The sequence below is a fragment of the Ceratotherium simum genome, chromosome 40, assembly GCF_057802395.1.
Source record: "Ceratotherium simum simum isolate JZ-2026a chromosome 40, ASM5780239v1, whole genome shotgun sequence".
Taxonomy (NCBI): Eukaryota; Metazoa; Chordata; class Mammalia; order Perissodactyla; family Rhinocerotidae; genus Ceratotherium; species Ceratotherium simum.
The window spans coordinates 4,598,151-4,623,968 of record NC_141939.1 but is presented as its reverse complement, the minus strand read 5'-3'; the positions used below and the strand labels follow the sequence as shown (position 1 = coordinate 4,623,968).

The 25,818-nt window shown below is 40.4% G+C and overlaps 1 protein-coding gene across 1 annotated transcript in view; it reads right to left on the bottom strand.

Annotated features, from left to right (window-relative positions):
• The window catches only part of C40H2orf92 (chromosome 40 C2orf92 homolog), a 39,138-nt gene extending 20,169 nt beyond the window's left edge, over window positions 1-18,969 (bottom strand). The window contains exons 1-4 of the mRNA XM_087426360.1: window positions 18,856-18,969; window positions 16,390-16,456; window positions 7,968-8,057; window positions 5,750-5,833 (exon numbers count right to left, since the gene is read on the bottom strand). Coding sequence (XP_087282486.1) covers window positions 5,750-5,833; window positions 7,968-8,057; window positions 16,390-16,456; window positions 18,856-18,969 — 355 coding nt within the window. The remainder of the gene's footprint in view (window positions 1-5,749; window positions 5,834-7,967; window positions 8,058-16,389; window positions 16,457-18,855) is intronic.
• Window positions 18,970-25,818: the final 6,849 nt, after the last annotated feature.

Sequence of the window (25,818 nt, the reverse complement as noted above, 5' to 3'; positions counted from 1 at the left end):
TTTGTGAAATGCTTTTTCTGCATCAGTTGAGATTATTATGTGGTTTTTTACTTCATTCTGTTAATGTGGTATGTTACATTGATTGGTTTTCATATCTTGAACCATGCCTGCCTTCCAGGAATAAGTCCCATTTGGCCTGGTGTATAATTCTTTTAATATGATGTTGGATTCAGTTTTCTTGTTATTTTGTTGAGGAATTTTGCATTTATATTTATAAATGATATTTCTCTGTAGTTTTCTTATAGTGTCTTTGTCTAGCTTTGGTATCGGGGTAATACTGGCCTCTCAGAATGAGTTAGGAAGTGCTTCCTTCTCTTCAGTTTTTTGGTAGAGTTAGAGAAGCATTAGTTTTAGCTCTTATTTATGTGTTTGGTAAAATTCACCAGTGAAGCCAACTGATCCTGACTCTTCTTTATTGGGAAGTTTTGATTACTAATTCAATCTCCTTACTTATTATAGGTCTATGCCAATTTGCTATTTCTTCTTGAATTGGTTTTGGTAGTTTGTGTGTTTCTAGGTGTCTTGACATGAGTACAGCATGTTTGGCCTCTCCATTGACCTACAGCCACCAGCACACAAAGAAATATAAAGCTGCTTTCTGTGTGGTGGGAACTGGCCTTTTCCCGGGAACTGGCCTTTCTCCCACGGAGAGAGTTGCAAGTTGTAACATTTCAAGGCTCTTGGAGCGTCGTAGCACGGGATGGACTGGCCATCTGTGCCGGGCTAAGAAGATAACCAAAGAGAACAATGCACGTACACAATTACTGGGCTGGGACGTTAGCCAGGGGGCTCAGTGCACCTACGCCACTGATAACCATTTGTGCATGGAAACACTAAATGCTTGCTCTGCAAACTCTGTAATTGCTTACTCTGAAAATTATTGATGGTATAAAAACTGCTGGAAACTGAGACCTGATGAGAGCTCCACCTGTGGAAGGGACGCCTTGCCCAGGACGTGTGATCCTTGCTCAGCCGCGTCGATTGACAAGACTCTCCCGGCAGTGGGGCATGAATATTGTGAGTAATTGATTTGATGTGAAGTAATTGATTTGATATGAAGTAATTGATCTGATGTGTTCTCTTTTCGGTCAACCTGGTGTTTCTCTTTCCGGTTGATTTGTGTCATTTCTCTTCAGTCAATGTGGATGTTTTCCCTTTCCAGTCGAGCTGATGTTTTTTCCCTCTTAATATTTGACCTATTCGGATCTGTTTGCAGACTATCACCTTTACTATCCTCTATATAATAAAATATACCTTCAGTTCATTTGTTTGGAATGGAGAGTGTCTTTTACGTCTCTGATCGAATCCCCGAACCTCTCATAACACTAGGAATGTGTTTATTTCTTCTAAGCTGTCTAATTTGTTGATATACAATTGTTCACAGTATTCTCTTATAATCATTTTTATTTCTGTAATTAGTAGTAATGTCCCCACTCTCATTTCTGAATTGATAATTTGAGTCTTCTCTCTTTTTTTTCTTTCAATACAGCTAAAGTTTTGTCAATTTTGTTATCTTTTCAAGAAACCAATTTTGGGTTTCATTGATTTTCTCTATTTTTCTATTCTTTATTTCATTTATTTTTTGCTCTATTCTCTATTATTTCCTTTCTTCTGCTAGCTCTAAATTTAGTTTACTATTCTTTTTCTAGTGCCTTAAAGTGTACAGTTAGGGTATTTATTTGAAATCTTTCTTCTTTTATCATATATGCATTTATAATTATGAATTTCCCTCTTAGCATTGCTTTTGCTGCATAAGTTTTGGTAGGTTGTATATGATTTTCATTCATCTCAAGGTAATTTCTAAGTTCCTATTGGTTATTTAAGAATGTGTTGCTTAATTTCCACAGATCTGTGAATTTTCCAGTTTTCTTTCTATTATAGATTTCTAGTTTCATTCCATTGTGATCAGGAAAGATACTTGGTATGATCTCAATCTTTTTCATTTTATTGAGATTTGTTTTGTGGCCAACATATGGTCTATCCTGGAGAATGTTCTATGTGTACTTCATAAGAATATATATTCTGCTGTTATTCAGTGGAGTGTTCTGTGTAAGTTTGTCAGGTGTAATTGACTTATAGTGTTGTTCACTTCTGTTTCCTTATGGATTGTCTTTCTAGCCCTAGCTATTTTTTTTGCTGAGGAAGATTCACCCGGAGCTAATATCCGCTGCCAATCTTCCTCTTTTTGTATGTGAGCTGCCACCATAGCATGGCCACTGATGAGTGGTGTAGGTCCATGCCCAGGAACTGAATCCAGGCTGCTGAAGTGGAGCACACCAAATTTAACCACTAGGCCACTGGGGCTGGCCCTCTAGTCCTATCTATTATTGAAAGTGGGGTACCGAAGTCTCCAGCTATTATTGTATAACTATTTCTCACTTCAATTTTGTCCATTACTGGTTCACATTTTGGGGGCTCTGTTGCTATGTGCATATGTGTTTATAATTGTTATATACTCTTTCTTTATTGAACTTCTTATCAATATATAATGTCCTTCTTTGTTTCTTGTAAACTTATTTGAAATCTGTTTTGTTGGAAAATAATATAGCAACTCCAACTCTCTTTTGGTTACTATTTGCATGGAAATGCCTTTTTTCTATCCTTTTACTTTCAACCTCTTTGTGTCTTTTTACCCTAAGTGAGTCTCTTGTAGACAGCATATAAATAGATCCTGTTTTTTCTATCCAATCTGCTAATCTCTGCCCTTTAATAAGAGTTTAATTTATGTACATTTAATGTATTTACTGATAAAGAAGAATTTGCTCCTGCCATTTATTTAGCTATTTGTTTTCTGTGCCTTATAAATTTTTTGTTCCTCAGTTCTTCTATTACTGCTTTTCCTTGGGAGCTAGTTGGTTTTTTGTAATGTTATATTTTGATTGTCTTTTTCATTCCTTTTCTGTATATTTTTTAGTTATTTTCTTCGTGGTTACATTGGGGATTACAATTAACCTCTTAAACTTATAATGACCTAATTTTAATAGCACCAATTTAGTTTCAACAGTATACAAACACTCTGCTCATATATATCTCCATCCCTCCCCTTTTATACTGTTATTGTCACAGATTACATCTTCACACATTTTCTCATGGCTTTGAGTTACTGTCTAGTGTCCTTTCACTTAGCCTTAAGGACTCGCTTTAGCATTTCTTACAGGGCAGATCTCTTAGCTTTTGTTTATCTGGAAATGTCTTAATTTTTCCCTTATGCTCAAAGAATACTTTTTTTCAGATATAGAACTCCTGGTTGACAGTACTTTTCTTTCAGGACTTTATGTCATATCACTGCTTCTGGCTTCCATGATTTTTGAGGAGAAATCAGCCATTAATTTTACTGAGTATCCCTTGTACATGATGAGTAGCTTTTTTCTTCCTGCCTTCAAGATTCACTCTTTGCCTTTGGGGTTCAACAATTTGCCTATAATGTGTTTCAGTGTGGATCTCTAGTGTTTATTCTTTTTTTTTTTTCATAATTTTATTTATTTATTTTTCCCCCAAAGCCCCAGTAGATAGTTGTATGTCATAGCTGCACATCCTTCTAGTTGCTGTATGTGGGACGCGGCCTCAGTGTGGCCGGAGAAGCGGTGTGTCGGTGCGCGCCTGGGATCCGAACCCGGGCCGCCAGTAGCAGAGCATGCGCACTTAACCGCTAAGCCACGGGGCCGGCCCATCTAGTGTTTATTCTGCCTGGAGTTCACAGAGCTTCTTGGATGTGTATAATCATCAGATTTGGGAAGTTTGGGGCCATTATTTCCTCAAATATTTTCTCTCTCTTTTCCTTCTGTGACTTCTATAACATATACGTTGGTAAGCTTGATGGTATCTCACAGGTCCCTCATGCTTTGTTAATTTTTTTCTTTCTGCTCCTCAGACTGGATAATTTCAATTGTCCACGTTCAAATTTACTGATCCTTACTTCTGCCTGCTCAAATCTCCTGTTGAATCCTTTTAGTGAGTTTTTCATTTCAGTTAATGTACTTTTCCATTCCAGAATTTCCCTTTAGCTCTTTTTTACAATTTCTTTTCTTTTCTTTTCTTTTTTGCTGAGAAAGATTCGCCCTCAGCTAACATCTGTTGCCAATCTTCCTCTTTTTCTCATTTTTTGCTTAAGGAAGATTAGCCCTGAGCTCACATCCGTGACAGTGTTCCTCTATTTTGCATATGTGTCACCACCACAGCATGGCTGACAAGTGGTGTAGGTCTGTGCCCAGGATCCGAACCCGTGAACCCAGGCCACTAAAGCAGAGCACACAGAACTTCAACCACTCGGCCATGGGGCTGGCTCCCTATAATTTCTATTTCTTTATTGATATTTTCATTTTCTTTAAACATTGTTTTCCTGATTTCCTTAATTTCTTTGTCCATCATTTCCTTTACTCATTGAACATAGTGAAGACAGTTGATTTAATATCTTTGATGAGTAATTCTAATTTCTAAGCTTCTGGGGGATTGGTTCTGTCAAATTCTTTTTTTTCCTGTGAATGGGCCATACTTCCCTGTTTCTTGTATGTTTTGTAACTTTTTATTGAGAGCTGAACATTCTGAGTATTACATTTTGATAACTTTGGAAATCTAATTCTCCCACTCCTCAGGGATTGCTAATTTCTGCTTGTTGAGGGCTGGAGCCACCAATTTGTGACTTTTCCAAACTATTTTGGCAAAGTGTGTATTTCTTTCAGTGTGTTGGTGCTGAATTTCCAGGCTGTTATCTTTGCAGTCACTCAGTGACCTGAGAAAGGTTCCCTTAAGTGTCTGTTTCCCAAAAGAATAAAAACAAAAAAATACTGCCTTTTTAATCCCCTTGACAGAGTTGCTTGGAAGCCTCTTCAGATAATGGGGGTTGAAACAATGGCCAGCCCTCAGTGATCAAAAGCAGTGATCAACACACACCCAAATTTTTGGAGGACAAATTCTCTATTGTCCATTCTGGCCCAGCAAGCCAGACTGAGAATGTGGGCTGCTGACCACGTGGCTACCTACCATGGGCTGGGGGATGAAGAATGATAGGATCTACATGAACACCGAAATTCACCAAAATTAACCAGTCTCTTCATCGAGTTCTCCCGTGGATGATGCAAGTGTTCAATTAGAATCCAGTGTTCCAAAATAGTTGCTTCAGATAATTCTTGCCAGCTTAATTGTAGATTTGGTGAAAGGATGTAATCCTGGAGCCTCCTACCCTACTATCTTCAATTTAGGCCTTGATTTTTCTCAAATGTTACATGAAAGGCTTGGAGTAGATCAATGAGTCCCAGCCTAGAATCACCTAGAGAGCTTTAAAAACTACTTATGCAAAGGTCTCATCCCACACAGAAAATCTGATCAAGTGTCACTTTAACAATCTCCTCAGGGGATTCTCATGCTCAGTTAGGGCTGAAGACTTGGGGAGAAGGTCTGTCACAGCCGCAGGGCCTCCCTGTCTCTAACACATGCAGAAATCTCCTGGGTACCTCATCTAGGCAGATGTGATGCAGCTGGTCTGATGCTGCACTTCCTATGGCTCCCAGATGGTGGCCCTGCTGCTGTTACATGGACCCCTGTTTGAGGAGCAGAATCCTTTCCAAGTGCTTATCTTCCATGTTAATAATTTCTCAGGACTCAGAAACTTAGAGGAACTGGTTCTAGCCTCAAAGCAAAGCACTTTCCTTCCCATCAGAGCAGCAGGAGCAGGTTATCTGGGAGACAACTACACACAAGCACGAGACTCTTCAAATACAGCCTGACAATTTCACATGAAGAGGGTACTTACCAAATAGTTTAGCCAAATGTTCTTCTCGCTTATTTGAACTGGATGGAAATTCAGTATTTTCCAAGCTCTTTTGTTGAGGATAACCTATAGAAAAATACACCTTAGCTGTGAGTAAATCTTTCATTGGATCTGAATGTGATCGTTTTAACTTGATATTCTCTTGCATGGTATCTTGAGACGAGCATCATGCAATTGGCCGGCTCTAGGGGAAAGAGCACTGGACGCGGGTTCTAGTCCACCCTTTGAGTGCCTTGTGATCTTGGGCAGTAAAGTTCTGTGGGATTTGGTATTCTCACCTGAGACTGATGAGAAAGACACCAACCACAAGAGGCCTGTGAGGAGGGGGAGATAAAATTTGCTGGTGTCATCTGTAGACTGAAAAGTGCCCTCCCTTTACCACGTCTCAGGGTTATTATCTATTATGAACTGCAATAAATGGTGCTGGTTCCAAGCGTGGTTATGCTCAGCACACAGTGTTGGGGGAAACAAAGACAGATGGACACACATCTCAGGGTCTTTTCAACAAAAACTTTCCCCTCCATAGGAAGTGATGCCAACAAGCAGTGACTTTGGCCATTCTGGAAATGTGGAGCTTCCTTGTTTTGGAGGAGAGGGAACAACACGGCTGCATGCTCTGCACGAATGCACACTGGGGGTCTGTGTTTGGGAGGGGCTCAGAGGGCCTGAGGCCATCCCTACTTGACCTGTAGCACCTGTAGCACAAGGAATTCCTGACGTTGTCATTGACGAAAAATGAAGGTGACAATGGAAATGGACTATGTCAACAGTCTCCTCTAGGCCGTCATGGACTGATTTTAAGACTTGCTGACACTCACGTGGCTACATCAAGCATACGGATTAATTGTGCTAACAGATTGTAGCATCTGTAGAAATTCTGAGCTATATTTTCAGGCTTTTCTTTATGGAGGTTGTGATGTCTCAGTGTCTGGACACATTTTCTTGATTCAAGGTCAAGGCCAGCCCTTTTTTCTGGCCCCAGGGGAGTGGGAAAACCACCAAGGAGGAGAAACCTATCCCCTAATGAAGGGGTTGTCAGAGCCACAGCACCCACCTATTCTGAGTGCCACAGAGCATTCCTGAAGTGTCTGTGGAATCTGTACTTTTAATACAAAACCAGTAACAATAACAATTTTCACATGGTTTCCTCACAGATACTCTTTATAGCCACCACGTAATTTGTGCACATGACAGCCCCCCACCATACAAAAAAATTGATAGGACAGCCTGCATGGTGTATGCCAAATGGCTTCAAGTATGACTAGTTTGATCAAATAATGACAAATGCGTGGTTCTCTGTTAATGAGACACTGGTGAATCATTCAGAATAGATACACTCAATCATGCAAGCACTTTGCCAAAAATGTGTCCATCACATTGTGTCAGCCAAGGGAGCACAATAAAACATTGTGCAGGGCACACTATCACCATTACACAGTAAAATATTCGCTGTTGTAATCACGTGGTTTATGAAACGCATTGGCACGGTCGTTAGTTATAAAATTGGTTTGCTAATAGTTTTATAATTTCAACATGACACGCATGCCTGCTTATCCTGACAACTAAATACCCAATTTTAATTTTTTCATAATGTACATAGTGTCCCCCTTAAAGGGTTTCTCTGTCACTTGCATGATTTGGGCTAATAGACCTATTTTTTGCATATATGAGCAGCTTCTTCCATTCAGCTTTGGCATTTGAGCATCACCACAAAGGGAGAAATCGGCTCTGCTCCTCAGTGCAAATATTTTCCAGAGGCTGGGGTAGGAGGAGGTGATGGGGAGAGATATGGGAAGGCTTCACTCTCCCAACCAGTGACTGGGGCACTCAAGCACGTTGAACTATAAAGTGCTTTTGAATAGAAAGTTATTACACCACTCATGGCAAGTCTGACCAGGAACAGTGAATGCCACTTGCAGACCCAGTTCCTGTCCTCTGAACAGCCTCCAGAGTGAGAGAACCTGCCTGACACATGAACTTCAAAGATCACCCCAAAATACAGGGATATTGACACTTTAGACCACAGACTTGCTAGAAGGTTATAGAGTATTTCAGACAATTCTTTCTTCCATATCTCAATTTGCATTTGCCCCATAAGTACCTGGTTTAAAAAATACTAAAATGATAGGATAGTACAAAGAATACAATACATAGGCCTTTAGAAATATGTGCACTTATAGTTTTAAAGCCATATGCTTACTTTCTTTCATGTCACTCTTTGTCCTTGATTTGCCTGCTGTTCTTGTTTCATGAAATGGAACTTTGGAAAACACTTGCAGTAGAATTTCATCTCAAGTGAAGCAAAGACAGGCATGTTAATACCAGTAATCTAGGATTAATATAGTCTGTTTTGTAAGCACCTAAAGTAGTCTATGAACCCGGAGAACAAATGATACAAACGCAACGGATGTATGTTATGCTCTAAAATGCCTTGTCTTGGGGAGGGGAATTTGGTCTATCTAAATCATTTCTTAAAAATTGTGATTTCACTAGATATCCCAGACAGGAAACATTAGCCGCTATAGATACGTGGCTAGAAATTTTGCCCCAAATCTCATGATATTTAATGTCATAATTTTTCTTTTTGCTCCTGTTGTCATTCTCCCCACCTCTGAGACTGTCCCCAAGCTGTCCCTCTGTATGAACAAACCTCTTTCCTGTTTCTACAAGATGCACATCACTTTCTTCCATTAAGACCTACTGCCTCTCCTAGGAAGCTTCTCACAGTGAGAGTCCAGCTTTTGTGGCAGCAGACCTAGACCCAAATCCTGATTTGGCTGTTTCCCAAAATGTGATCTTGGGCAAACGACTCCACCTCTTTGATCTTTGGTTCCCTCACTGGTAGGATGGGGATACGATTATTTAGCTCATAGAACTTTTGCAAAAACTGAATAAAACTAGGTAGGTAAAAGCATTTCCCATAGCGCCAGTGTGAGGATCACGATAAAGCCTAAATATTTGAAAACTGCTAATTACCATCTTATTTATAATAATCTCTAGATGCGTTAGTAAATATTGCTTGTTTTCTGCTCATTGGAACCCTGAAAAAATGGAATAATATGTACATAATGAAGAAAAAAGACATAAAATACAAAGGAAACAAAGATGTCATTAACACATGACAGAAAAAAGAGACATCTGCCACAGATTCTGTGCCATTCCATCACCAGCCATTTTTGCCTCCTTCTGTGCCTAATTGTGATTGGAGCCTCAGGGGCCAGCCCTCAGAGAGACACTTCCTTTCCACCCTCCTTGGTAGACAGGGGAGGGCTATGGGACACACAAAGGTCTTCCAAAGAATCCTGAGACCCTGGAAGGATCTTGCTTCTCCAGATGGAAGAGAAAGCAGTGCTAGGGCTGCACTTTCCCAGCCCGTCTACCTCCTGCCGTGAAAGTGGATGTGATGTCTGGAGCTGCAGAAGCCATCTTATGACCAAGAGACATAAGCACCAGGGAAGGACCTGATGATCTCAGAGAAACAGGCCCTGACCTGAAGTCACTGAGCACTGTACCAAAGCTATAGTTGCCTCCCTTGGACTGCTTGAAACAGAAGGAAAATAAACTACTTGTTTAAGTGACTAAACTCAGGTCTTCTAGTAATTGCATCCAAGTGCTTTCTTAACTGGCATAGTAACTAAGGCAACACCTGGACGTTCCTCACTGAGATGATCTTGGCCACTCAGTTTTGATGACCCAATATTAGATGGAGGAACCATGCATAAGTTCCTAAAAATCATAATTCCCATGTAGATTGGGACAGAGTAGAAGACTGTGGATCATTTGTACACAAGCTTTTACCAAGCCCTAGCTCTGCTCAGAAACTGCACACGGTGCTGGGGGTTCAAAGAGGACGGAGAAAGTGACATCACCAAAATGGTGATGTAGGAGATCCCAGCCTCCATCCCCCTGACAAAGAGCAACAATTAGACAGCTAGTCACAAACAAAAACAGTCCTGGGACAGCTCTGGAGTCCACTTAAGAAACTTCAGCACTACAGTGGAACAAAAAAACCTGAGAATAACCATACAAGAAGAGAAGGAAGACTGCTTCATTTTGCTGGCATCTTCCCATCCCCCAAGCTGGCATTGCTCCATGCCAAGAGGAAACTCCCTAGCTAGAAAGAGTTCCCCTTGCTGGTGAAGGAAGAGCAGGGTGAACAACCAGCCTCCGCCAACCAGTTTCAACAATGGATAGATCATTCAGACAGGAAAAGCAAAAACAAAACATTGGACTCGAACCATATTTGAGACCAAGTGGACCTAACAGACATATACAGAACACTCCATCCAACAGCAACAGAAGACAAATTTTTCTCAAGTGCACACAGAATATTCTCCAGGATAGATCACAAAACAAGTCTTAGCAAATTTAAGAAGCTTGAAGTCATACCAAGTATCTTTTCTGACCACAATGGTATAAAACTAGAAATCAATAACAGAGGAAAAGCTGAAAAATTCAAAAACATGTGGGAATTAAGTAACAAACTCCTGAACAACTAATGGATCAAAGGAGAAATCAAAAAGGAAATCAAAAAATACCTTGAAACAAACCAAAATGGAAACACAACACCAAAACCTATGGGATGCTGCAAAAGCAGTTATAAGAGGGGAATTTATAGCAATAAACACCCACATTAAGAAAACAGAAAGATCTCAAATAAACAACCTAACTTTATACATCAAGGAACTAGAAGAAGAAGAACAAACTAAGCACAAAGTTAGCAGAAGGGAGGAAATAACAAAGATCAGAGCAGAAATAAATGAAATAGACACCAGAAAAATAATAGAAAAGATTAACAAAACTGAGTTGGTTTGTTGAAAACATTAAAAAAAATGACAAACCTTTAGCTAAATCAAGAAAAACAGAGAGAAGACTCTAAATCATAAATGAAAGAGGAGACACTACAACTGATACTACAGAAATACAAAAGATCATAAGAGACTACTATGAACAATTATACACCAACAAATTGCATAACGTAGAAGAAATGGATAAATTCCTAGAAACATACAACTTAGCAAGACTGAGTCATGAAGAAATAAAAAATCTGAATAGACCAATAATGAGCAAGGAGATTGAATCAGTAACCAAAAACTTCCCAACAAAGAAATGCCCAGGACTAGATGGCTTCACTGGTGAATTATACCAAACACTTAAAGAAGAATTAATCCAATCTGCCTCAAACTCTTCCAAAAAGTAGAAGAGGAAGGAATACGCCCAAGCTCATTTTATGAGGCCAGCATTACTGTGATACCAAAGCCAGATAAGGAGTCTGCAAGAAAAGAAAACTACAGATCAATATCCCTAATGAACACAAATGCAAAATTCTCAACAAAATATTAGCAAACTGATTTCGACAGCACATTTTTAAAAAATTGTACACTACGATCAAGTTGTATTTATTCCTGGGATGCAAGGATGGTTCAACATATGAAAATCAATAAATATGACACGTTACTTTAATAGAATGAAAGATAAAAATCATATGATCATCTCAACAGACACAGAAAAAGCATTTGACAAAATACAACATCCTTTCATGTTAAAAATGCTCATCAAATTGATTATGGAAGGAACATACCTCAACACAATAAGGACCATATATGACAAGCCCATAGCTAATACTATACTCAACAGTGAAAGGTTGAAAGCTTTTCCTCTAAGATCAGGAGCAAGACAAGGGTGCCTATTCCTACTGCTACTATTCAACATAGTACTGGAAGTCCTAACCAGAGCAATTAGGCAAGAAAAAGAAATAAAAGGCATCTAAATCACAAAGGAAGAAGTAATATTGTCTTTGTTTGCAGATGATATGATCTTATATAGACTAAAGACTCCACCGAAAAACTGTTAGAACTAATCAACAAATTCAGTAAAGTCACAGGATACAAAATCCACATGCAGAAATGAGTTGCAATTCTATACACTAACAATGAAACATCTGAAAAAGAAATAAAGAAAACAATCTCATTCACAATAGCATCAAAAACAATAAAATAAAATACTTAGGAATAAATTACCCAAGGAGTTAAAAGATCTGTACACTGAAAACTACAAGAATTTGATGAAACAAAATTGACAAAGACACAAACAAATGGAAAGATATCCTATATTCATGGATCAGAAGAATCAATATTGTTAAAATGTCCATATTACCCAAAGCCATTTATAGATTCAATGCAATCCCTATCAAAATTCCAATGACATTTTTCACAGGAATAGAAAAAACAATCCTAAAATCCATTTGTAACCACAGAAGACCCCAAATAGCTAAAGCAATCCTGAGAAAGAAGAACAAAGCTGGAGGCATCACACCTCCTGATTTCAAACTATACTACAAAGCTATAGCAATCAAACGGTATGGTACTGTCATAAAAATAGACACATAGACCAATGGAACAGAATTGAGAGCCCAAAAATAAACTCTTGCATTTACAGTCAACTCATTTGACAAGGAAGCTCAGAATACTCAATAGGGGAAAAGATAGTCTCTTCAATAAAGGGTGTTGAAAAAACTGGAAAACCACATGCAAAAGAATGAAATTGGACCTCTATCTTATACCACTCTCAAAAATTGACTCAAAATGGATTAAAGACTTAAACATAAGAACTGAAACCATAGGGCCGGCCCTGTGGCTTGGTGGTTAAGTGCACGCGCTACGATGCTGGTGACCCGGGTTCGGATCCCGGGTGTGCATCGAGGCACCACGTCTCCGTCCATCCTGAGGCCGAGTCCCACATACAGCAACTAGAAGGATGTGCAGCTATGACATACAACTATCTACTGGGGCTTTGGGGGAAAAAAATAAAATAAATAAAATCTTTAAAAAAAAAAAAGAACTGAAACCATAAAACTCCTAGGAGAAATCATAGGAAAAAAGCTCCTTGACATGGTCTTGGAAATGATTTTTTGGAGATGATATCAAAAGCACAGGCAAAAAAAGCAAAAATTAATAAGTGGGACTACATCAAACTAAAAAGCTTCTGCAAAGCGAAAGAAATATCAACAAAATGAAAAGGCAACCTACAGAATGGGAGAAAATACTTGCAAATCATGTATCTGATAAGGGGTTAATAAATATAGTCCAAAATATATAAAGAACTCATAGAACTCAATAGCAAAAAAACAATCTGATTTAAAAATGGGCAGAGGAATTGGATAGACATTTTTCCAAAGAAGACATACAAATGGCCAACAGATACATGAAACGGTGCTTGACATCACTAATCATCAAGGAAATGCAAATCAGAACCACAATGAGATATCACCTCACACCTGTTAGAATGGCTATCATCAAAAAGACAAGAAATAACAAGTGTTGGTGAGGCTATGGAGAAAAGGGAACCCTTGTGCACTGTTGGTGGGAATGTCAATTGTTATAGCCATATGGGAAACAGCATGGAGGTTCCTCAAAAAATTAAAAATAGAACTACCATATGATCCACTAATCCCACTTCTGGGTATATACCCAAAGCAAATGAAAACAGGATCTCAAGGAGATATCTGCACCCCCACTTTCACTGTAGCATGATTCACAACAGCCAAGATATGGAAACAATCTAAGTGTCTGTCAACAGACGAATGGATAAAGACAAGGTGCTATGTGTGTGTGTGTGTTCCAATATAATGGAGTATTATTCAGCCATGGGAAAGCAGGAAACCCTGCCTTTTGCAACATGGATGGACCTTGAGGGCATTATGCTAAGTGAAATAATTCAGACAGAGATACACAAATACTGTATGATGTCACTTATATGTGGAATCTAAAAAAGCCAAACTCATAGGAACAGAAAGCAGAGTGGTGGTTGCCAGGGGCTGGGGGCTGGGGAAAATGGGGCGATATTGGTCAAAGGGTACAAACTTCCAGTTATAAGATGGATATGGTCTGGGGATCTAATGTACAGCATGGTGATTATAGCTAACAACACTGTATTATAAACTTGAAAGTTCCTAAGAGAGTAGATCTTAGATGTTCTCACCACAAAAAAGAAATGGTAATTATGTGACGTGATGGAGGAATTAGCTAACACTATGGTGTTAATCATTTCGCAATATATATGTGTATCAAATCATCATGTTTACACCTTAAACTTACATAATGTTGTATGTCAATTATGTCTCAATAAAGTGGGGGGGAGTATATAAAGTGATAAATGAGTTTTTGTGAACTGACTTGGAAAACTGCCTACCATTTATAGCACTGTTTTGGGATAAAATGTGGTCCAACTTCAAAACAACAGGACCAAAATAAACATTTGGAACCCACGTTGCACAAAGAAACTCTGTATGATGGGTGACTTGTACATGGTAGGCACTGAATGGTTACATATGTTAGAGAAAACAGAGACAACTAGGACTGGGACCTGCTGGCCGGTCTACATCCCTGAGCCATCAACACTTGGGAGAGGCAGAACTCAGCTCAGCCCGAGGCAGCCAGAAGACACGCACTCGGCTGAGCAGACCTCAGGAAGAAGTGGTGGGCCCTACCGGGTGAGGCCGAGCTCTGGATCCAGCTGACCATGACATTTACTGAGACTCCCAAGGTCCCTCCTGTCCACAGATGTTGGGTGTCAGTCGACTCCTTTCACCAACATCTGGTGCGCACCATGGTCTCACAGCAGCCCTGGTGGGTCACTATGTGACATGCAGGAAACCTGGGAATAGCCCCTTGGGGACACTAACTTGGTGAGTTACAAGCATCATGAAAAGTCCTTGGAGCGGTCAGGCATCAAGGGGCTACTGCAGACTGAGGACACAGCCCCCACCAAGATGCCACATGACACTCCTTGTGCTTCAGAGAAGAACCTGGAGTGAGAGGGATCCTGACCCACACAATTCCACGTCACAACAGGACTGCCCAGGACACAACAAATCCAAAGCACAAGGCTGTCTTCAGAGAGTTTCAAGATTCATTTACAGATGTCGCGTATGAAAACTGTACCCACAAAAAACGGGCGGAAGCTGTGGGAAGAGAAAAAATGGATTCCATAAGCTTCTCTGAGAAACCTCTTCGTTTATAAAACTGCTAGTAATTTTCATAGTTACATTTTTTGAAATATATCAATTTCTCCTTCCCTTTTAAAGCATTCAGATTTCTATCTGTCCCTAGGGACAACAGTTATATTTTCCCCTTCTAGGTTTACTTTGCTAAACCACAGAAAATAACCATCACAAATTCCATTCATTTGGTGTTTATTCTGAGTCCTTTTTCAGGGGCCGTTGGTACATTGGGGGATGGTTACTTGCCTGATGGAATAGACCCTTACAATAAGGACACAAAGAAATTATCACATTCACTCATTCAAAATGATGAGTTCTCATCGCCAGCCCCCTCCTTGATGAATGTGTTGACCTACAAGTTCCTGAGTTGTTGCTCAGAGAGAACCTGGCAAGTTTATCAGTGGCCCACCAATGCCAAGGCCAACACTGGCATGGCACTGGGCGGGTCAGTAGGCCTTCGGGGGTGATGGATCCTCCCAAACCCTGAACCAGACACCCATCCTCAGAGGCACTCACTCCCCTTCCACACATCTGGGGCTGGATTCAGAGACGCGGGGCACCTGCAGGGAGGAGGAAGGTCTTCCGATTCCTAGACGGGAATTCCTGAAAGCAAGGACAGTGGGACTGTAACAGCTACCTGCATCCATCCGTTCAGTCGTGGTAACCTACCCATCATCAATCAGCCGGCCAGTGCAGAATTACTGAAGCCTCTTTAATAGCACCCGTGGAAGAGTGGCAAACCCAGAATCCCTAACACAGGCGAGTCCCTGGAAACAAGGTCCAGATCCCATGGAGAGAGATGTCCCCCTTGCAAGCAGGACTGGCAGGGCTCGCTCTGTGATCAGAACATCTGACAGCTCCTGACCCAGAGGGAAGCGTCAGCGCTCACACTCCTGGAAGCTCTTTCTCAGACCAAAGGTGACTCTCCTGACCCACACACGGGCCCCAGAGACGAGAGATTTCTCTGGAATCCGGATGGCTTCCTTCAGCAGATGGCTGTGGTTTCAAACATTTTCCCTGAGTCTCAGCTCTCTGCTGAAGAGGACTTCCCCGGGTCTTAGTTACTCTCAAACATTAAATGGGAGGCTTGGAGTAAATCAACGAGTCCCAACCTAGAATCACCTGGAGGGCTTTAAAAACTCCTCATGCAAAGGCTTCACTACACACCAAGGAACCTGATCGCTGGGGTGGGTCCGGAGATCTCTCTTTAATAATCTGCCCAGGGGCTTCCCATGCTCAATTAGGGCTGAGGACCTGGGGAGAAGGTCTATCTCAGCCTCAGAGCCTCACCAACTCGAATACATGCAGAAATCTCCCGGGCACCTCATCCAGGCAGACGTGATGCGGCTGGTCTGATGCTGCACTTCCTATGGCTCCCAGATGGTGGCCCTGCTGCTGTTACATGGACCCCTGTTTGAGGAGCAGAATCCTTTCCTAGTGCTTATCTTCCATGTTAATAATTTCTCAGGACTCAGAAACTTAGAGGAACTGGTTCTAGCCTCAAGGCAAGGCACTTTCCTTCCCATCAGAGCAGCAGGAACAGGTTTTCTGAGAGACAACCACACACAGCACGAAACTCTTCAAATACAGCCTGACAGTTTCACATGAAGCGGGTACTTACCAAATAGTTTAGCCAAATGTTCTTCTCGCTTATTTGAACTGGATGCAAGTTCAGTATTTTCCAAGCTCTTTTGTTGAGGATAACCTATAGAAAAATACACCTTAGCTGTGAGTAAATCTTTCATTGGATCTGAATGTGATCGTTTTAACTTGATATTCTCTTGCTTGGTATCTTGAGACGAGCATCATGCAATTGGCCGGCTCTAGGGGAAAGAGCACTGGACGCGGGTTCTAGTCCACCCTTTGAGTGCCTCGTGATCTTGGGCAGTAAAGTTCTGTGGGATTTGGTATTCTCATCTGAGACTCATGAGGAAGATGCCAACCACATGTGAGGAGGGGGAGATAAAATTTGCTGGTGTCATCTGCAGACTGAAAAGTGCCCTCCCTTTACCACGTCTCAGGTGAACTGCAATGAATGGCACTGGTTCCCAGCGTGGTTATGCTCAGCGCTCAGTTTGGGGGCGGGGGAGACAAAGACAGATGGACACACATCTCGGGGTCTTTTCAACAAAAACTTTCCCCTCCATAGGAAGTGATGCCAACAAGCAGTGACTTTGGCCATTCTGGAAATGTGGAGCTTCCTTGTTTTGGAGGAGAGGGAACAACACGGCTGCACGCTCTGCACGAATGCACACTGGGGGTCTGTGTTTGGGAGGGGCTCAGAGGGCCTGAGGCCATCCCTACTTGACCTGTTTGATGAGCACAAGGAATTCCTGATGTTGTCACTGATGAAGGAAAATTAAGGTGCCAACGGAAATGGACTATGTCAACAGTCTCCCCTAGGCCGTCATGGACTGATTTCAAGACCTGCTGTTTTCTTGATTCAAGGTCAAGGCCAGCCCTTTTTTCTGGCCCCAGGGGAGTGGGAAAACCACCAAGGAGGAGAAACCTATCCCCTAATGAAGGGGTTGTCAGAGCCACAGCACCCACCTATTCTGAGTGCCACAGAGCATTCATGAAGTCTGCAGAATCCGAACTTTTAACGCAAAACCAGTGACAGTGCTGATTTCCCCCCCGGTTTCCCGACAGACAATCTACATAGCCATTGAGTAATTTGTGCACATTGCAGTTTTCAACTCTACAGAAAAATTGGTAATCAGGTCGTTAATGGTGCATGGACATTGCTTCCAGGTACTATGGCTTTTGGCGAATGAAAGAAACAAAAAGTTCTCCCTTGCTGAGATATTAGTGAATCATTAAGAATCAATACAATGGAAGTGAAGGAAGCCCCTGAAGTAAAATATTTGTTCACAAAAACCCTTTGGTTTTTAAAGTGGCCTGACAAGAGTAGTTACTGTCTCCCCTTTTCCTGTTGTCACTCCTGACTGACAGTTTGCATAATGTACCTACTGTCCTTCATGACACATGACACTACTTTGGGATCTTGGTCTACTTAGTTTTTGGAGAACAATACTGTAGCTTCCTCTATCACAAGGATTGTGTCTACTGCTTTTGCTTTTCTCCACAGACCTGATATCTTTACATTGAGAGAATTTTCCAGAATATGGTCAGCCAGTTAGTTTAGTAAATAGCAAATATGGTTCCAAATGCACTAAGTGACTTAGTGTCTTAGTGCATTGGCCCTAAATATAGAGCATGGAAATCTAATGTTCGCTTTGAAAAAGCTATGTTCATAAAATATTTATAACATAGGTATTCAGAGAGCCAAAAGGTGGAATAAACCCAGATGTCCATCAACTGATAAATGGATTAACAAAATGTGGCATATCCATACAATGGAATATTATTCAATCATAAAAAGAAATGTAGTATTGATGCATGCTACAATGCGGATGAACCTTGAAAACATGTTAAAGGAAAGAGTCCAGTCATAAAAGACCACATACTGTATGATTCTATATGTGAAATATCCAGAACAGACAAATCTATAGAGCAGACAGTGGATTAGTGGTTGCCAGGGGCTGTGGGAAAGGGGAAATGGGGAGTGACAGCTAGTGAGAGTGACATTACTTTTTGGGGTGATGAAAATGTTCTAAGATTAGATAGCAGTTATTCACAATTCTGTGAATATACTAAAAACCACTGAATTATATATTTTAAAAGGGTAAATTTTATGTTACATGAGTTATATCTGAAGCTACTACTTAAAATATAGTGCGTGTGTATATATATGAGGGGATAGATAAAACAAGACTGGCATGGTTAGCACATGGAGGTTCATTATATTAATTTTTCTATTCCGCGTTATGTTTGAAAATTTTTATAATGAAAAGTTCAAATGTACATGTATTCTACCCTCCCATGGAGTTCTGGATTTTGAGAAAGCTTCAAAGTTAGGAAAAAGGTTAAAGGTAGTCTCTTCTCAGCAAGAACTCCCTGTGGCAGATTCAGGGAGGTAAAGCAGATAGGGGTGGGAGAGGCCCCGTGCTGACTATCCAGGACCCGCGGGAGGACAGCACCATCTCCCGCCTGGTTCAGGCTCACGGTGGGTCTCATGCTTCTCTACCAATGTACCTGTGACAGTACCTTGGATCAGCTGGAAAGGGTGGAGCTCGGCACCTTGCCAACAGCCCAGGAAGAGAATAAAGAAGAGGGTCTCTGCTCCTCTCTCCTGTGCCATAGTCTGAACACCATTCGAAAGAAGCAAATCTCCTGAAATCCTCAGACATAACAGCCTTGAACTCCAGGATACTGCGGAACACGACGGTCTGTGAAGTCACACCTGGCATCGAGGTGGGGGGCAATTCTAGAGTGGGAAGGGGGGAGGGCCCGGTGTCTGTGGACAGGGACACAGGAGGGGGATGCTGGCAGCCCTGAGGTAATCGCCTCTGCGCTCACTCCCTTTGTCTCTGCAGAGCCCTCCTCATCCCATGTGCACCGCAGCCTGGAAGCAGTAGGATGTTAACCAGGACTCTTAAGTTGCAAATGACACAAACTCAACGAAATCAGCTTAAGTGAATTGGAAGTAACTAGAGTAGCCTGAAAAATCTCATAATAAATCAAGATATCACATTAAGTATGGTAATTTATTGTATTACATAAAATTATACCACCAAAACTATTATAAACAAAAGTGTAAGTTGACATTGTCATTCACGTGTTACTATTTCCCCTATTACATTTTATAAGTATTAAACTATTTTCAAAGGAAAAATCTTTATATTTTAACACCTTTAACTGCACTTTTTTTCCTGCATTTTCACTTTGCATTGGATCCCACAAATCAGGTAGCCAGCCCTGCCCTTTAGTCCTCATGTTCACACACTATATGCAGTGATGGGATGGAAGAGATCTTTGGGAGACAAAAAGAACACAAAAAGTTATATAATAGAACTCCAAGTAGCTCAGGCATATTAGTTTGCTGGGGCTGCTGTAAGAAAGTACCACAAAATGGGGGCTTAACCAACAGAAATCTATTGTCTCACAGTTCTGGAGGCTAGAAGTTCAAGATCAAGGTGTCAGCAGAGTTAGTTCTTTCTGAGGCCTCTCTCCTTGGCTTGTAGGTGGCCGTCTTCTCCTTGTTCTTTCACATTGTCTTCCCTCCATATGCATCTGTGTCCAAAACTCCTCTTCTTATAAGAACACTAGTCATATTGGATTAGGGCCCACCCTAATGACCTCATTAGAACTTGATGACCTCTGTAAAGACACTCCAAATAAAGCCACATTCTGAGGCACTGGGGGTTAGGACATCAACATATAAATTTAGCAGGGGGAGACACAATTCAACCCATAACATCAGGTAATGGCAGCAGCAAAAATCTTATTTCTCTGAAGTATCTTCAAAAAAATAAAAACAGCACAAAAAAGAACACATAAAACAACACAAAACTCACACCCTCAGCATAACCAGAAGAAAGAAAATGTCCAACTTCAGATTACCAGTAAATAGGAAAATAAACCCTAACCCCAGGTACTGACTTGCTCGCTTCTGCTGCTTGGCTTTGCAGAGAGGAAACACGATGGCACAAAATGGTCTAAAATTTCCTCCAGAATGAGAAAACCCACCCTATATGTGAAAATGCTGCAAATGTGTCCTGGTGGTTCAAAACTAACACCCAGACCTGGGCAAGGAGATTGGTGAGGCTTCAATCAAACAAGACCCTGGAAGGGGCTGAGTGTGGGCTGGGCGAGGGGTGGAGATGGAGTCCTTTGGGGGACTTGCCTGGGAGATTTCACACAATGCTGAGAGTAAGTAGAAACCAAAGAAATGGAAAATAGGCTAACTTCAAACTCAACATGCATAACCACCTAACTTTTGATCCCCATTGCCCACTCCTGTTACCTGTTACCCCCCATCTTCCTTGTCTCAGCAAAAAATTAATCCTTCCATCTGCTCACGCCAAAATCCAGGGGTCATCCCAGACTGCTCTCTTTCTCCCTCACCACACTTCCAATCCATGAGCAAATCCTCTCGGTTCGATTTTCACAACCCTTGCCCACCTCCACTGCCCCAGCCGAGACCAGACCAGCATCATCTTCATTTTACTGCTGATGAAATACGAAGCCAACGAAGTCCCTTTAACATTCTCAGGCCACTGCTGAACCCCAATGAGTCCCATTCCCAAAATCTTCACCACCTGCTCTCCCTCTCACCCCTTCCTTTCCCTCCTATATCCTCACATCACCAGAGGAAGAGAGTAGGGGCTGCTTTGCAACCTGAGTGCGCAGTAGGGCTCTTATGTAATCTATCAATTACCTTTAAGTGATCATCAGACTTTCTCTGCTTGATTTATCTTCTTTCCAGGCAGACTTGTTGAGTACCTAGGCATGAGAGAAAAACATCTATATTTATGCAGTCATCCAGGTCTAGAGTGGAAGTCAACAAACCTTTTCTGTAAAGAGCCAGAGAGAAAGTATTTTAGGCTTTGCAGGCCACATATGTGTCTGTTGCATACTCTTCTCTGTTGTTGTTCCAACCTTTTAGAAATGTAAAAACCATTGAAGAAAATAAAGGAAACCAAAATCTGGCTCTTTGAGAAAACCAATAAAATATATAAACCTCTAGCCAGACTGATCAGGGAAAAAGACAGAAAACGCCCGTTACCAATATCAGGAATGAGAGAGTAGACATCACTACAGATGCTACAGACATTAAAAGAAAAATAAGGGGATATTATGAACAACTTTTTGCCAATAGATTTGACAAGTTAGATAAAATGGACAGATTCCTTGAAAGACACAAACCAACATTATTTCTTACTCCAGAAGAAATAAATAACTTGAATAGCTCTATAGAAAAGAAATTGCTTTTCTTTTTTAAAAAAGAAAAAAGCTCTATATTAAAGAAATTGAATTTGTGGGTAAAAACTTGCCCACAAAGAAAACTTAAAGCCCAGATGGCTTCACTGGTTAACTCTGTTAATATTTAAGGAAGAAATATCACCAATTCTACACAAACTCTTCTGAAAAATTGAATTTGAGGGGCTACTTCCCAACTCATTCTATTGGACCAGCATTATCCTGATACCAAACCAAAGATATCACAAGAAAAGAAAACTATAAGCCAATATCTTTCATAAACAGATGCAAGAATTCTTAATGAAATTTTAGCAAATGGAATCCAACATATTTTTGAAAGGAAAATATATCCTAACTAAGGAGGGTTTATTCCAGGAATGCAAGACTGGCTGAACGTTCAAAAATAAATCAATGTAATTCACCATATTAATAGAAAACTCATAGGATTATCACAATAGATGCAGAAAAAGCACTTGACACAATTTAACATCCATTCAAAATAAAACTCCCATTGACTAGAAAATAAAGGGAACATTCTCAATTTGATAAAGGGCATCTATAAAAAAACCTAAAGTAACATCATTATATAATGGTAAAAGTTTGAATGCCTTCTCCCTAATCTCAGGATCAGAGCAAGGATGAACACTCTCATCACTTTCATTCAACACTGTTCTAAAGGGTTTACCCACGCAACAAGAGACTAAAAAGAAGTAAAAGACAGATGAGAGAGGAAGAAGTAAAACTGTCTTTATTCTCAGTCAACTTGATTATCTATGTAGAAAATTCTAAGAAATCCTAAGAACAAATAAATGAGTTTAGCAAGGCTGCAAGATACAAGGTCAATATTTTAAAAATCACTTGTATTAAGAGAATGAAAAGACAGGCCACAACTTGGAGAAAATATTTGCAAAATATATATGTAATAAAGGATTTGTATCTAAAATATACAAGAATTCTTCAAGCTCAACAAGAAAACAAACAACCCAATTAAAAAATGGGCAAAACATCTAGACACCTCACCAAAGAAGATATACAGGTAGTAAATAAAGCATATGAAAAGATGCTCAACATCGTCTGTTATTTGGGAATTGCAAATTAAAACAATAAGAAGATGCCACACCACACATATTAGAATGGCTAAAATCTAAAACACTGACAACACCAAACACTGGTGGGGATGTGGAGCACGGGAACTCACATTCATTGCTGGTGGGAGTGTAAAATGCCCACTTTGGGGCAAAGTTTGGCAGTTTCTTACAAAGCTAAGTATAGGCTCACCATCCAGCAGTCGCACTCCTAGGTATTTACCCAAGAGTTGAAAATGTATGCCCACACAAAAAGCTGCACGTGGGTGCTTATAGCATCTTCGTTGATAATTGCCAAAATTGGAAGCAACTAAGAGGGCCTTCAGTAGGTGAATGGATAAACAAACTGTGGTACGTCTGTACAACGTAATATTATTCAGTAATAAGAAATGAGCGGGCCGGCCCTGTGGCTTAGCGGTTAAGTGCGCACGCTCCGCTGCTGGTGGCCCGGGTTCGGATCCCGGGCGCGCACCAACGCACCGCTTCTCCGGCCATGCTGAGGCCACGTCCCACATACAGCAACTAGAAGGATGTGCAGCTATGACATACAACTATCTACTGGGGCTTTGGGGGGAAAAAAATAAATAAATAAAATTATAAAAAAAAAAAGAAATGAGCTATTGAGCCACAAAAAAACATGGCGGAACCTTAAATACATAATACTGAGTGAGAGAAGCCAATCTGAAGAGGCTACAGACTGTATGATTCCAACTATAAACCATTCTGTTAAAGGCAAAGCTATAGAGACAGTAAAAAGATAAGTGGTTGCTGGGGATTCAAGGGGAGGGAGGAAGGGAGGAATGAATAGGTGGAACACAGAGGATTTTTTTTAGGGCCATGAAACTATTCCCTATGATACTGTAATGGCGGATATATGACATTATGTATTTGTTAAAACCTATAGAATGTACAACACAAAGAGTGAACCCTAATGTAAACTATAGACCTTAGTTAATAATGATGTATCAATATTGGTTCGTCAATTGTAACAAATGTACCATACTAACGCAAGATGTTAATAATAGGGGAAATTGGGGAGGGTGGGGGGTGGAGGTGAGACTGAGAATGAATGAGTTAAAAGAGAGAAAATTGAGATAAGCTTTGATTTTTTGGATTTGACACCAAAAGGAAATGCAACAAAATTAAAAATAAACAAGTGGACTGCATCAAACTAAAAACTTTCTGCACAGCAAAGGAAATCATCAACAAAATGAAAAGGCAACCTATTGAATGGGAGAAAATATTTGCAAATCAAATATCTGATAAGCAGCTAGTCTCCAAAATATATAAAGAACTCATATAACTCAATAGCAAAAAAAAAAAATCTGATTAAAAAAATAGGTAGAAGATCTGAATAGATATTTTTCCAAAGACATGCAAATGGCCAACAGGCACATGAAAAGATGCTCAGCATCACTAATCATCAGGAGAGTGCAAACCAAAACCATAATGAGATACCACTTCACACCTGTTAGAATAGCTATTATCAAAAAGATGAGAAATAACAAGTTGGCGAGGATGTAGAGAAAAGGGAACCGTTGTGTACTGTTGGTGAGAATGTAAATTGGTGCAGCCACTATGGAAAACAGTATGGAGGTTCCTCAAAAAACCAAAAATAGAACTACCACATGATCCAGCAATCCCACTTCTGGGTATTTATCCAAAGAAAACAAAAACACTAACTTGAAAAGATATCTGCACCCCCTGCAATAATATTGCAGCATTATTTACAGTAGCTAAAACATGGAAACAGCCTAAGTGGCCACCAATGGATGAATGAATAAAGAAAATGGGGTATATATAATAGGATATTATTTAGCCATAAAAAAGAAAGAAATCTTGCCATTTGCAACAACATGGATGGAACTTGAGGGCATTGTGCTAAATGAAATAAGTCAGACAGAGAAAGACAAATACCATATAATCTCACTTTTATGTGGAATCTAAAAGAATAAAAACAAAACAAAGCAAAACAAACCTTGAACTCTTAGATACAGAGAACAGATTGATAGTTGTGGAGGAGTGGGGGAATGAAATAGGTGAACGGGGTCAAAAGATGCAAATTTCCAGTTTTAAAATAAATAAGTCATGGGGATGTAATACACAGCATGGTGACTACAGTTAATAATATTGTATTTCGTATTTGAAAGTTGCTAAGAGAGTAAATCTTAAAAGTTCTCATCACAAGAAAAAAATTTGTAATTTTTTTAATGGTTTTTTTGCAGGGGAAGATTCTTCCTAAGCTAATATCTGTTGTCAATCTTCCTCCTTTTTTCTCCATGCAAAAGCCCCAGTACATAGTTGTATATTCTAGTCGTAAGTCCTTCAGGTTCTTCGACGTGAGCTGCTGCCACAGCATGGCTATTGACAGACGAGTGGTGTGATTCCGCACCCAGGAACCGAACCCAGGGCGCCCAAGCGGAGCTGGCAGAACTTTAACAGTTAGGCCATCAAGGCTGGCTCAATTTGTAATTTTTTATGGTGACAGATGTTAACTAGACTTATTGTGGTGATCATTTTGCAATATGTACAAATACCAAATCATTATGTTGTACAGTTGAAACTAATGTTATATGTCAATTATACCTCAATTTAAAAAAATGGAAAATGGTTAAGATGGCAAATTTTATGTCATATGCATTTTACCACAATTTAAAAAATGAGGGGGCCGGGCCCCGTGGCTTAGCAGTTAAGTGCGCACGCTCCGCTACTGGTGGCCCAGGTTCGGATCCCTGGGGCGCACCAACGCACCGCTTGTCCGGCCATGCTGAGGCAGCGTCCCACATACAGCAATTAGAAGGATGTGCAGCTATGACATACAACTATCTACTGGGGCTTTGGGGAGAAAAAGGGAAGAAAGAAAGAAAAAAAAGGAGGAGGATTGGCAATAGACGTCAGCTCAGGGCTGGTCTTCCTCACAAAAAAAAAAAATTAAAATTAAAAAAATAAAAAATGAGGAAAAAAGTAATATACATGAACATGTTAAAAACAATTCAATACAAAAGTTTATATTGTAAAAAAAAAAATTCTCCCTTCATTCACCCACATTTACCAACAGTCTCTTTCTCATATACTCTTCAGAGACATTCATACACACAACATGCTGGACACCGTGCCTGGCTTTCTTTGCTTTGATTTAGCCA